At 46.5% G+C, this 14,280-nt stretch overlaps 1 protein-coding gene across 4 annotated transcripts in view; it reads right to left on the reverse strand.

Annotated features, from left to right (window-relative positions):
* Window positions 1–11,339, reverse strand: part of PAX8 (paired box 8) — an 87,690-nt gene extending 76,351 nt beyond the window's left edge. For all 4 annotated transcript variants that reach the window (XM_043986074.1, XM_043986071.1, XM_043986073.1 and 1 more), the window contains exons 1-2: window positions 11,252–11,339; window positions 10,801–10,909 (exon numbers count right to left, since the gene is read on the reverse strand). In XM_043986074.1, coding sequence (XP_043842009.1) covers window positions 10,801–10,825 — 25 coding nt within the window. In that variant the 5' untranslated portion in view covers window positions 10,826–10,909; window positions 11,252–11,339. The remainder of the gene's footprint in view (window positions 1–10,800; window positions 10,910–11,251) is intronic.
* Window positions 11,340–14,280: the final 2,941 nt, after the last annotated feature.

Consider the following 14,280-nt stretch of genomic DNA (forward strand, 5'->3'; position numbering starts at 1 on the left):
GAAGTAAGGTGCCTTAGCGATCACCCATTCCAACCCATTATTTCCCAGGTGAGAAAACCGAGGTACAGAAATGTTAAGTAACTGGTCCATGGTCTGACAGATAATAAGGAGCAGAACAGAAATCCTAACCTGAGTCTTCTGAATCCAAATCTATGCTTTTCCATTATACCTTGCATGTGGCATAACATTTTGATATGACAGATAATATTTTGTGGGTTGTTAATATTATCAATGATATTATCATATACTATTATCATATATTACAAAATACTATGCTATATCAATCATGTAAGGATAATAATAGTTTAATAGATAACATTTAGAGGATGCTTTGAGGTTTGCAAACTGATTTACAAATATCTTATTTGATCTGCACAACAGCCCTCTGAGGTAGGCACTCTATATATTTCCATTGATAAATTATTTTCCAGTTGAGGAAAGTGGGGCAAACAGACATTAAGTAATTTACCCAGGGTCAAACAGCTAATAAATTCCTAAGGCTGGATTTGAACCCAGGTCTTCCTGACTCCAGGTCCAGTGCTCTATCCAATGTACCACCTACCTCACATTTTTCGGGGCTCTTTAAGGTTTGGCAAATGCTTTTCAATACATTGTCTCATTTAATCCTCACAAGATGGGGCAGCTAGATACTTAACACTTACTAGCTGTGTGACCCTGGGGAAGTCACTTAACCCCAGTTGCCTCACTAAAAAAAAAATAATAATAATCCTTACAACATCCCTAAGATATAGGTGCTGTTATTATTCCCATTTTATCTATGAGGAAATTGAGTCCAGTGACTCATCCAATATGATGGGACTAGTTAGTCCAATGGGTTTGGAGTAAAAAGACTTGGGTTCTCATTTTGACTCCTTCATTCTCTGCATGACCAGTGAATCATTTTAGATAATAATTTAGAGAATTATAGAGAATCACTTAGAGAATAATCAATTCCCTAAGCCTCAGTTTCTTCCTCTGTAAAAGAGTTAATACTTTGCCGGGGGTACAGCTAGGTGGCACAGTGGATAAAGCCCCAGCCCTGGATTCAGAAAGACCTGAGTTCAAATCTGGTAGTTATGTGACTCTGGGCAAGTCACTTAACCTTCATTGCCTTGCAAAATCAAACAAAAACTTTGCTGGGAGGGAGAGAGAGATTGTCATCAAATGGAGGCTGAACTTGTAATAGCTACATCATAAGATCATTGACCTAAACTCAAAAGCCACCTCTGATACCACCCAAGCCAACCTCCACATTTCACAGATGGAATTACAGGAGTTATTGTGTGTGGAGTAGTTTGTAACATTAAAATGCTGAGCTTCGGGAGTGGATGGGGAGGGGGGACTGTGTTCCCAACCTTATTTCAGCCCATAAGCCATCAAGACTCTCACCAAAGGAATAACAGAGAATATTTGGTAAATAACTTCATGATCCTACTGAAATATCACCAAAGTAGTCATGTTAGTGAGGAAAAAAATGAATAACTTTGTGATTCTAAAAAATGTCATTAAGTACCACATAAAATTCTTTATGAAAAATTAATGTCTTTATCTTCTTCAATCTAGATGCCTGGTAAACTCTGGACTGCATTTTCTTTCATATTTCATGTTGAGTAGAGCTATGGGGAGCCTGCACATGGGGATGGGGATGAAAAAAGGTTGGGAACCCCTGTGCTAAGTCAATGGGGGCTATTAATGAAGTGGGGCTGTTTGTGTGAATTGGGATTCCATTGTTCTGAGAGCTGCCTTCACGTGACCACACTGACACCCTCACACTGAAAATCAGACATTAGGAGGAGGGCATTCTGAGCAGGGGAGACTGGTCAGGTGAGCTAGGGTGACCCCTGGATTCATTGGTGACTTTTCACCAGCCTCCTATGCTCTAGTTTCTTGCCCTCTCGTGGCCCAGGGCTCCTTGTGTCCATTGTGAAAAGGACAGTCCCATGGCCCCTCAATGAGACCCCCTGCTACCCCTGACTCAGCAGAGCACAGACCATCAGGGAATGCTGGAGAAGCCAAGGACTTGGAAGGAGATCCGATTAAGTCATTTCCACCCTTAGACCAGCCACCAGACCCTGCTAGGTCCCCAGACCTTTCCCTAGGTTGGCTGGACAGCCACAATATGCTGCTGTGCGCTAATTAGTACAACCTATTCAGGTCACTGGGAGGTCACTTAAGGAAAACAAGGGGAAAGAACAAAACTAATGAGTGATGTGGTTGGAGGCAAGGGAAGAGGGGAAAGAGAAAAAAGGAAAGGAGGGCCCCTTTCTCTCTCCTTTGGCTCAATCAGGCTGCTGACTTCACCTTGGGGAGGGAATTCCCACATTTGAATTCAACAGCTATTTAACTGTGTATTATGTGTCGGGTACTATGTTTAAGCACTGGGGATTAGGGATAAAATGAAAAAAGTTTCCACCATCAAGGACATATACATTCTCCTGGGGCATATGACATATGTAGAGATGGATATGACACGAATGACATGTGTACAGATGGATGAAACTAGACAACTAGCTAGCCTAGTGAGAAAAGAAGAGCAAATAGCCAACCTGGTTTTAAAATGTGATCCGTGCTGGGACCTCAGAAGTGTGAAGGTGCAGTGGGGGGACACAAGTGGTTGTCCTGGGTCCCATTAATGAGGGAAAGCATAGATGATGCTACCAAAGGCAACTGACAGCAAATGCCCCCCCCAAACACACTCCAGCGCTCACACGCGCGCGCTCACACACACACACACACACACACAACATACACACACACTGATCACAACCCAGCAGTGGCCACATCTGGCTGCTTTTTGGGCAAGCCAGGGCCCAGTCCTCAGAGGGAGGGAGGAAGTCCTGATGTCATTTTTCACTTGTGAATTTCTGAAGATGGCTCTCAGCATCACTGAGGATCACAAATTCAAGTCAGAACTGGGATGGAGGGTGGGGACAATTGGGTGCGGGGGGACAGGGGAGGAGAGAAGAGAAGGAAAAATAGGGAGAGATAATGATTCGAGAGAAACTGTATAACTAAAGAAAAAAAAAAAGGGAGCCGATCTAAGTCAATATGGTGAGTTAAGGATACTAATGAAGAAAATAACCTAGGTAGTTGGAGCCTCTTTGCAATATTTGCTATTTTCAGCATAGGTCATCCTAGTCCCACCCTTGTGCCCATTGGTTGGACTGTTCTCCCTTCTTTCCCTCCTCAGTTCCACATTTTAGAACCAGACCATAACTCCCTCCAAGGCTCAGTTTAAAGGACACTTCCTAAAAAGGTCTTTTCTGATACTCTCCATTGGGAGGAGCAATGAGTTCTAGAGAATGTGCTTGGCATGGCCCCACCCAAGCCAGAGGGCAACTCTCCACCCCCATCCTAGACCAAATGTGGGAACTTGGTAAGTTGTTCAACAACCAAAGGAAATTTCTTCCCCTACCCTGAGCCCCATGGGACAGGGCTGGGCTACTTTTCTTTCTACTGACACAGGCTGCAAAATTTGTGTGGCATGTTGAAAAGAGCCATGCACTGATGTCAGAAGGTTTGGGTTTAAGACCTAGTTCTACTATTTATTGCTGTGTGTGACCTCTCTGATCTTCAGTTTGTTCATCTGTAAAAGGACTGGATGATCACTTCTGACAGCCTAAGACTCTATGAGTGCACTGGCCCCTGTACTAATATCTAAATGGCCGTGAGGACACAGTAGGCAGTGTGATCTAGTGGGCAGAGCTTCAGGCTTGGAGTTAGAAAGACCTGGATGCAAATCCTACCCAGGTACTCCTCACCTGCTACCGGTGTGAGTCTAGGCAAGTCACCTGACTTCTCTGAGCCTCAGATTCTCCACCTGTTAAAAGGGGATAACAGATCTAGAATGGATGTTGGAAGCCATTTAGTCTAATCCCCTCATTTTAAAGATGAGGAACCTGAAATCCAGGGAGATTAAACCACATGCCCAAGGGCACACTGGGGAATGAATGTCAGAAGCAGGATTTGAAGCCAGATCCTCTAACTCTTAGACCAGCATTCTTTCCACTGTACTTTCCAGTACTTGCCAAAGGGCTATTGTTATGTGAATGCACTGAGATAATGTGTACGAAATGCTTTTTAAACTTGCGATCATTCTCTAAAAGAGAGCTATTGTTAGTACTTTCTCCCAGTACACCTGCCACCTAGTAGGAGCTTGTCAAATAAACAGATGAATTCCAAGCTGCTTCCTTTCCTGAACTGACATCCCTAGTGGAGATATATCCTTTCGTCCCATAGACATCCCCGAGCTGAGGTTCCCCCTCTGCTCCTCCTTGGCTCACCCCATACAAGCACAGCCTCAGAGAGAATTCTCAGGTTGGGGAGCAACTATTTGGGGAGATGTTTTTCAGTCTTCCCTTAATGGCTGAATTTAAGCAAATGAATGAATAGCACTGTCTTGGATGAGGAATTGAGCGAGTTATTTGTTGGTTTTTGTTTTTGTTTTTACCCACACTGTTCCTTTCATCTTGTTTACTCAGGAGTCCCAGAGAGAAGCTTACTCAGTCCAACTCAAAGCTCAAGACCTCCCTTAATGAACAAGCAGAATCCCCTTAAAAGACAAGGTGCCCAAGATGGGCCAGCTGCGGAAATAGAAATCCTTTGAGGTCAGAACTCTGTTGTCTTGGAGCCACACATTCCCAGACACATCCTCCAAAAGTCCTCTCTCCATTCTAAAATTAGTGTGAATTTTATTCCTCAGCTAGCTGATCAAGGGAAAAGAGTAGGGTAGCCTGGTGGAAAAATCAAATGTCCAGTCCTCTTTTCAATTGCCTTTCAATTCATTTCCCTGCACAGGTAAAGAAGGTCCGTAGCCTGTGATTGAGTCTATGTTTAGAGGTTCACCACCACGACCACCACCATGCAATGGTGAGAGCTGGGTCACCCATGTAGATCTGAAAATACCCTGAAACAAAGGCATTTAAGGCTTCGTTTTTCACCAGCAAAAGAGGCAAAACTGTGCAAAGGGATGGTATTTTCCCTTCATCCCCAAGCCTTCCCTTAAGAAGAAAAAAATGTACCAATGGGTGAATAAAAAAATCTTCATAAAAAAATCGTGAGATCACTGCTTATTCTGAAATAAACACTGGAGGAACTTTGTCATGCTGAAATAAATAACTTTTTTCAAAAGAAAGAAAGGAAAAAGAAAAACCCAGACAAATTCCAATTGTTTTATGAGAACCAATTAATAAATGCTAATTCATTCGGGTATACTTCCATTAAATTACTGTTTGATTTAATTGCAGGGGAATTTTCCATTACTAAACTCTCCCTTGCTAAATTTTTGCATTATTTATATATTTTTTCAGTTGCATTAATAGTGCGGTTGGTATGCGATATTATCTGCAATTTGTGATTCTTAAAATGTTTCCTCATTCTTGCAGCTTCGTGTAATTTAGGAGAAGTCTCATTAAAAGCAGAGAAGATTTTGTGCATAAATGATTGGAAAAGAGGCTGGCTGCTTTTAACCTGAAACAAGAGGATCTTTTCTGGTGCTTTTCCTCTCATTCCTGCCTGTTTTCCTTTTGGTTAATGGGTGAAGGTTTCCATTGCCAGTGCACCAAACGCTGGAATGAACAGGAGCACGCACGTATACAAATCTGACCGTGGGCTTAATTAATGATAAAGACAAATAAAAACTGGAGTTCTGGCTCCAATCCCCTTACACTCCCGCAGCATTGCCCTGCTTGCTCCCTCTCTCCAGGGTTACCAACAAGAAGGATCGCAAACATTTGAGATCCTGCCTGTTTCAGTCCCTCACCGATGTGCCTTTTATCTGTGGATAAGAGAGATGGAAGCAGGAGCTGGAATTTGGTGGGTTCAAGGCTGACTAAGCGAAAACACGACTCTGACTTTCTTACTCTGACTTACATAAAATCGCCCCTAGACCCTATTGAGTTCTCTTCTCCTTTACACACCTATAAGATCCTTGTTTGTGAAACTTCACTCTCTTATCTCTACCTTTCCTTTCTCTTGTTCCCTCTGTCTCAGTCTTCTCTCTCTCTCTCTCTCTCTCTCTCTCTCTCTCTCTCTCTCTCTCTCTCTCTCTCTCTCTCTCTCCTCTCTCTCAACTCTCTCCTGCTCTAAAACTTTCTGGGATGTGAATGATTAAACCACATACTCCGAGGTTTTGGTATGAGAGGGCTGTCACGGTAAGGAAAATTTCACCTTCATACCCAGTTCATCAATAATTACAGCAGGGATGCTAACTAGAGAAATTGTCTTATAATTGGCCTTTGCAAATAAGGAAGACTTCTGCTCCTTTGCTTGTCCAGACTGGCCTCTGCTTATTTTATCCCGGGAAAATGTTTTCGTTACTGCCAATTGGTAATCTAGATGCACAGTCCCTATCTATTCAGAGGCTCATAAACCTACAACCTGCTGTAAGGAAGTAATGGGTGGGGGGAGGGTGTAATACAGCATTCTATCTATTTCATTATCGTAATTGACGTTTCTTCTTTTTAACGTAAGACTTCTTGATTAATCAAAATTCCTTCGGATTTATTTCTTTTATATCATTCTCTATTTTTCTGCCAACTTCCTTTGGTCCTCAGCAAAAGTGTGAGGCTTCGGGGTAGTTGCTGGTAACTTCAAATAAAATTCATCTCCCTCCCCCATCCCCCACCACCACCACCAAATTCCCCAACGAACGGGTCCAATAGACATCAAAAAAGTGTCACTCAGAATAATGACTTCTTATCCATCAAGAAGGGCCATTAAAGTGACAAAGCCTCAAAAGATACTTATCTTCAAACTAATTCACAAGGTAGCTAAATTATCTCCTAATTAACTTTCATGATGAAGGTGGGAGGATGGTCCGCTCCTAAAAACAAAGATGAATTGAAAAACTCCAAAACGGCTTTATGCTTCTCGAGGCTAGGTCATCATCCTTCCTGGGGAGTAAGGCTAAATTTCCAGGACACCGCAAGGGGAGTGGAGGAAGGTGGGGGAAATTCTTCCCCAAAGCAGCCCTCTCTTCTTCCCCCATCTAAGGAAAGAGAAAGAGAAAGGACCTAGAAAAGTTGGGGGGGGGGTGCTTCTCCTTTTCCCGTGCCTAAGCAATTGTGGTCGGAAGACGTTGATTGATTTGGTAAAGTTGAGGACGTAACCAAACTTTTAATGGAAATCTCATCCCGTGAGCTATATTGCTGAGCTTCCTCTTTCTTCCAAAAACTTGTCCCTCCGCCCCCTGCGGGCAAGGAAGACTTCTGGGTGAGGAGCAGGGGCTACTGTGGATGCCAGGCCAAGTACCTGGAACACTTGTCAGCTTCCCTTTGTTCTTTCTCTGGGGCGAGGAGGGGTGGTTTCGTTGTGTGTCTGAAAACTGAAGACAACGAAAAATTGTTCGCCGTCCCAGAGAATGAAGTCTATGCTGGTGGGTCCCCTCCAAAAAAAAGAAGAAGAAGAAGAAGAAGAAGAAGAAGAAGAAGAAGAAGAAGAAGAAGAAGAAGAAGAAGAAGAAGAAGAAGAAGAAGAAGAAGAAGAAGAAGAAGCCATATGAACTGAGCCCGCAGAATAAATGGAAGAGTGAGAAGGCAAAAGAGTTGGCTAGTGGCAAAAACGAATCCCGGTGTTTTTTAAAGAAAAATAAAAGACTGTTATTAGATCTGACCAGACTGGACAGAGGCCTTCCACTTAGGACGACTGGGAACTTTTCTCAGGGACTTGCATTTCAGGGATTGTCGATCTTTCGGGCGTCCCCGAGGGCGAGATCCAGAACTGAAGCGAGGTCTGGACCGGCTTCCTTCGTTGGAAGAGAGGCTAAGGAGAGAAGGCCCGATTATCCGCTCCGGGTGAAAGAAATCCTACTTTCCTCCAAGAATCTGAGATACTTGGAAATGAAAGCAGAAGGTTTGGTGGCGAGGGAGCATTCGTGTCCCCCACTTTCCCCCGCGCACATAGCACCCCAGTCCTGCAGGTAGGAGAGAATCTGTGGCTACAAAAAAGGGGTGACTGGCTTAAATCTCCGACCAGAAACTGTTAAAGCCATCCAATGAATCTGACCACAAATACGGAAGGGCCCCCCTGGGCTGTAGGTTTGGGGAAAGGATGTCCGAAAAGAAATAACTCCATTAAGGATCTGAGAACCAGCACGATTAATACAAACTCGCATTGCATTTTAGGCTGCTCTGCTTGGACATAACGGCCAGCTTTGTCAAGCTTTTCAGCAAATGCCTAAATTCTTAAGGAATTCTCACTTTTTTTCCTTCCTCCCTCTCCTCCCTATATTTCAATCTCTCTTCTTCTCTTTTCTGGTAATCTTGGTTCCTGTGTGTGTCTCTGTGTTTCTCTCTGTCTCTGTTTTTGCGTGTCTCTCAGTCTCTGTCCTGCTTCTATCTCTGTCTGTCTGCCTGTCTCTCCCTTCTTCTGTTACTATATGCTTCTGTCTTTGTCACATATACGTACAACACATTATAGAAATTAAAATAGACATATACGTGCCCTATTTATGACACAGTTGGAAGTATGAGGGGGATGCCTATCGCTCTAGTCAGAAATTATCATCAAATCTACTTCGATAGGAAGGCTGCAATTTTATTCTCCAGGCTCGCTATTTAATTTTGTTTTTAAGTGAAAAGGACACTGTGTGTGTGTAGGTGTGTGTGTTTGTGTGTGTGTGCGTGTGTGTGTATTCGAATTCGTATGTGTTTTTGTAGACGCCCTGATTAGTGCTTCTGAGAAGACATGAAACTACAGAGAAAAATTAAAATAGCTAGAGGTTTGGGCAAAATCGGCTCCTCGACCCGAGCCTGGGGCTCTCAGACCTAGTGCCTCCAGAATTGCGGCATAGGGGACACAAAGAACAGGCTAGATGGTCCAGGTGGAAAGGCCAAGAGCAGAGAGAGAAGGTAGCCCGGAGTCCTGAGGGCAATGCCCAGTTTCCAGGGACCAGCGGCAGACAACAACCACAGCCACACTAAATCACTTGGCTGTCCTAGGATTTGGCTCAATCAACCCACCCCAGCTTGGGCGAACAGTGCCTGAAAGAGTCTTATTTGCCCCTGGGCGCTGGTGACAGTAAATCCCTCTTCCCCACCCCATGTCCTGGAAAAGTCAAAACGAGACCAAGAAAGGAGGCTTCCAAAATGGTACAAATTAATTGCCATAAGACTGAGATCACTTTTAAAAAGTGACTTTCTGAAATAAAGGGGATTATTCTTCCAAGAGTTCTTAACCTTGTGCCCGTGACCACAAAGCACCTGAATGACCCTGTTCCCCAAACTCCCCCTATCTAGCCAGTGTTTGAGGGAGGGTGGGTGCTCCCTTGTCCTTGCCTGTCTCCTCATGGCTGAAGCTCCTTCCTAGATCTGAGCCCCCAGTGGGGAAGATGGGGAAGGCCCTAAAACGGCCCTGGACGCTGTTAGGCCAACGGGAGACCTCCACTAAAGGGCTAGGTACCGGGAGAAACTCTGGGCAACGTTTTGCTTAGATCAATTCGGATTTCGTTTGGACTCGCTGCCCAGGGAAATCTCGGACAGACACTCGAGTCAAAAGAGCAAGATTTCCCGAGCCTGGAAAGAGTGGAGTGCCTGTCTGAGTGTCTCTCTATGTCTGAGCGCAGTACGCGGGGTACTGGAGATAAGAGTCCGGGAGCGCCGGCAGGCAGCAGCCTCCAGGCCCAGGGCAAGCCGGTTGCGGAGGTGGGGATCAAATAGAGATCTCTCATTACCGGGGCAGCCACGGCGCTCGGCCTCTTTATATAACAAATGTTCCGTTTACAGAGCGGGGACTTCATATTCGCCCGGAATTAATCTGAAATATCGATTTCCTCTCACTTTGTCGGTCCAAATCGATTAGCCCTGCGCCCTGGCCCCATAAATCGCCTTCGCGGCTGTGGGGCGCGGGCTCCATCTATCACTGCGGGCGGGCGGGCGGGCTCCCGGCCCTACTGCCCTGGCACTCTTGGAGCCCCCCCACTGCTGAAAGCGCCCTATCCCACCTCCGCACACCGCCCCCCCCCCCGAGCGGTTGAGGGTGCAAAGCCCGCGAGGTGGCAACTGACTCCCCCAACCACCTGCGCTACGCCGACTCCCATTCCGGTGGGCCCCAGCCCAGGACCCGGGGATCAGGAGTCGGGGGAAGGAGACCCAGGTGCATTGGGGAGGATGGAGGGAAGGAGAGCCTGAACCCGGAGGGCCGGAACCTGCGGTTCAGCCAACCACACAGGGGACGGCCGGCCCCCCACCCCTTGCTCCCCCAGCCTTGGGGAAGGGCATAAAGAGCCCGAGAAGGACCCCAAGTTTCGTTTGTATTAGACCCCTATCCCGTCACCCTTCCTTCTCCCTGTCCTCCGGAGGACAGCCTCTGGCTCTGGCCTGGGGAAAGGAGATGTCTCCTCTTCGGGCAGGCTCGAGCTGTGAGCGCTACCCCTCTCGGGAGCAGTCTAGGACTCAGGGACCAGCCAAGGGGACCTGAGCTATAGAAACCCGGCTGGGCCCGGCCTCGGGGTTTGTAGCCTAGTCGAGGCGAAAGCCCTCGGGATGAACTGGAGGGGAGAGAAGCCGTGGCCTGCCTTGGAGGCAGCCCCTCAGCCAGCCCGGGTCCGCTCCGTCGGTCCAGGGGGGGCACAGGACCTGTCGGTGGAGGACAGGTCAAGTACCCCGCCTGGACCGAGGCACAGACAGCCTCCAAGCCCTATTCCTCTGGCTCTGCTTGCAAGGAATAGAGCTCCAGCGCAAGCCCCAGACAGAAAGGCCGACGATTGGACGGACGAACCGACGGACGGACGCACAATCACACACGCGCCGCGAGTGCTCGGGCCTTGGTACCCGGGGCCTCGGACCCCGCCGCGTACCTTACCCGAGCGGATGGAATTGTGAGGCATGAATGAGGGAAGCGGTCACGGCCCACGCAGAGGGTTCGGGAATCTCGGACACCTTGTCCCGACAGCACCGGCCTCCGTGCTGCTCTGCTAGAAAAAATTCAATTGGCCGGCAATGAGCCCCGCAGCCCCTTCCCCTAGACGCCCCCTCGCTCCCAGGACCCGACTCAGGGTCTAATTCGGAGCCCGGCAGTCCAGGGTGGATTCTGAACCTGAACAGGTCCACCCTTGCTTGCAGTCCTCCCGTGAGCAGGACCAGCTACGAGATTTGGTGCGGTGAAGGCTCCTTCGAAACCCTGACTCCCTCTTCCCTTCTTCCTCCTCTCCCTTCCATTCCCACCTCCTGTAACTTGAGGCTGAAAAGCTACCCAGGACCTGCCCCATCCCCTATATCCACTCGCTCCCTCCTTCCTGCCCGGGGCTTCGTACCTGGCCCGCTGCAGGCCCTCGGCTGCTTCGGTTCGCCTGGGAGGTTACCCGGCTCCCCGCACCTTCACTGGTTCGGAAGTTTGTTCCCATCCGCCCGGCATCACCGACCGGTTTTATCCCGCTGAGGCCCTGGGAGATGGGTCTGGCGAGGCTCGCAGGCCGCGGATTGGCTGGCTGGGTGCAGGGGGGCGCGGGGAAGGGGAGGATTTTGCAAGGGGGACATGGCTGAGTGGACTCAGGAGTTAGAGACATTCGCGCGAGCTTCTGTTTACAGCCTGAGAAGGGAGACGGAGACAGCTGAGCCCTAACTGCAGCAGGCCTGGGTTCCAGGTCCACTCGGTCCCCAGAGGAGGGGGCTAAAGTGGCAGAATGGGGAGAACGAGGCTAGGAGTAGAGGGCACCCTAGGGCCAGTTCCTTCTGGGAGGAAGGAGCAAATCTCTCTAGGGGACTCAAATTCTTATTCAATCCAGGGTTAGCTACTTTCTCTACCAATCTTTGCCCACTGGGTAAAGGGTTTTGGGATTTTTTCTATCCAATTTTTAAGGATTTCTTTTAATGTTTTTTTTTCTAACTTAAAAGCCTTCTCAGAGGGACAAAAGAAGAAAGAGATGAATGCAGGGGACAGACTGAAGGTGAGAAGGCTCAGTCTCCTCTCCTATTGGTGATACCCACCTTCCCTACTCCCTTCCCCTACCTTCCCTACTCCAGTCTCAGATGGCTGGAATCAGGAAAACTCTCTCAGGTTATCAAAACACATCATTAGATTATCATCATCATTATTAATTAATAATAATAATAAAAACGATTGAATGGGGGATGTCTATCCACCATCTGTCTCTGCTTTGGCCTCTCCGTTAGGGCTCCCCTTTGTTTCTGCTCCTTGAGGAGTAATGGGGGCCCAGTGAGGTCCAAACCCCAGTACAAGGCTGAGCCTAGAAACTAGGGGAGGAAGAGAAGCAAGTTCTAAAGAGAGAAGCAGGGAGTTACAATATTTTCTAGGGTTCAAATGGGAAGACTTTGAAAAGTCCTCAAAAACAGTGTAATTGAATTTGGCTTACTAAATGCTCTGCTTGGGGGAATGTGGGGGGGGGGGGGCGGGGGCAGGGAGATAAGGCAGACAGGTGAGAAATTAGGTTTGTTTTTTTTTTTTAAGAAAGAGAAGAGAAGAGAAAGGGCTTTCACTAAAAGGAAACATTCCTGATATAATGGAAAGAGTCAGGGTTCCAGTCTGTAAAACACCCAGGAAGTCACTTCTTTCTATGCCTCAGTTTCCTCCATTATCAAATAAGGGGTGTTGGACTGGAGCAGGTGTTCTTACATTTTCTGTGTCATGGACTCCTTGGGCAGTCTAGTGGAGACTTATCATAAAATAAAATACAAAAATTACAAGGGAAACCAGTTGTATTGAAATAAAAATGTACTTTTTCCCCATCCAAGTTTACAGACCCCTTGAAATCATCAGTGGACCCCAGATTAAGAACCCCTGGACTAGATAATTTCTAAGGACTTTTCTGTCTCTGAGATTTTGCAAATCTATATGTAAATGAGAGAAAGGGACAAAGGACAAAATGGTGATAAATGCTGCCTCTCTCCTCCAACTCTGCTACCTCCCCCCACCACCACCCCAGCATTTCCCCAAACACATTATCTTGAGTGTGCACTATGCATGGAGGCAACGCAGGAGGGGTGGGGCAGCTTGTGTGAGTATGAGTTCGTGTGTGTGTGTGTGTGTGTGTGTGTGTGTGTGTACATGGTATGGAGGTTCTGTTTAGAAAGAATGAGGTGACACTTCAGGATGGAAAATAGAAGAATTGGGATTCATCCCTAGAAGAAAGGTTGCTTTCTCATGTCTCAGCACATGTTATTGGTCTGCAGCAAGAACAGGGTTGCAAAATTTTCTGTACTGGAGGTGCCCCAAAAGCTTGGACAGGACACAAACTCTCCCTGACCTGATAAAAGAGGAAACGCCAGGCTTCACTGGGAGCCCAAAGACCCTGCAGGAATGACACAGCAGGTCCCAGACTGGCTCAGCTAGCTCCAACTGGTTCCTCTCTCTGCAATGCAGGAGGCTAGAAACTGGAGAGTAGAGACAGAGAGAGACAGAGATAGACAGAGACAGAGGGGAAAGACAAAGAAAAAGGAAATTGGAAAAAGAGAGAGAAGGGAAATAGAGAAGGTGAAGACCTAAGGAAAAACTGGACACATTTAGTAGGAAATAAGGTTGTTGCTGTTTTTCCCCATGAAGGACTTCTTTGGTTCATCATTAAAAATTGAAAACCCCGGGGGCAGCTAGGTGGTGGCAGGGATAGAGCACTGGCCCTGGATTCAGGAGTACCTGAGTTCAAATCTGACCCCAGACACTTAACACTTACTAGCTGTGTGACCCTGGACAAGTCACTTAACCCCAATTGCCTCACTACAAAAAAAAAAAGAAAATTGAAAACCCAAAACATTTCCCTTAACCTTTAACTCACCTTACTAAATATACTACACATGATAATAATTTTATGATCAAGACAAGTTGGCATTTTGAGTTACTATATTAACAAAGGGACTTTAGATTTTTTTTTTAAATACAAAATTGTATGTACCTACTTCCTCTAGATTTCCATTTAAAGTATTTTTCCTTTTATGGCTCCTACTTCAGTACTTGGCGTGTTAAACAATTCCATTTTTTTCTCATAGATTCAATATTTCTAGAAAATTGACATGTCTAGTTCAGATTCCAGTATATATTCAATAAAGGAGTTTTTCTATGCACAAGTTGGGTAGGCTAGGTCCCCAAATCCCTAAGTCCAAGAACCAACAAGAGAAAACTGACCATATACCTTTCTGGGACCTCAACAGAAATTCTTGAGCTCATGAGAAGGTGTCCTGAGTGTCTTAGTCCTTCCCTTTTCCCTTTGGGCAGGCAGAGCAGGACCACAATCAAGGACAGTTATCCAGATACTCTTCAATATGCACCAAATATTTAATACATTAACATTTATAGTAACAAGTCACATTTCTTTTGGTCTTAAAATTTACA

Source organism: Dromiciops gliroides, chromosome 2 (assembly GCF_019393635.1).
Source record: "Dromiciops gliroides isolate mDroGli1 chromosome 2, mDroGli1.pri, whole genome shotgun sequence".
Lineage (NCBI taxonomy): Eukaryota > Metazoa > Chordata > Mammalia > Microbiotheria > Microbiotheriidae > Dromiciops > Dromiciops gliroides.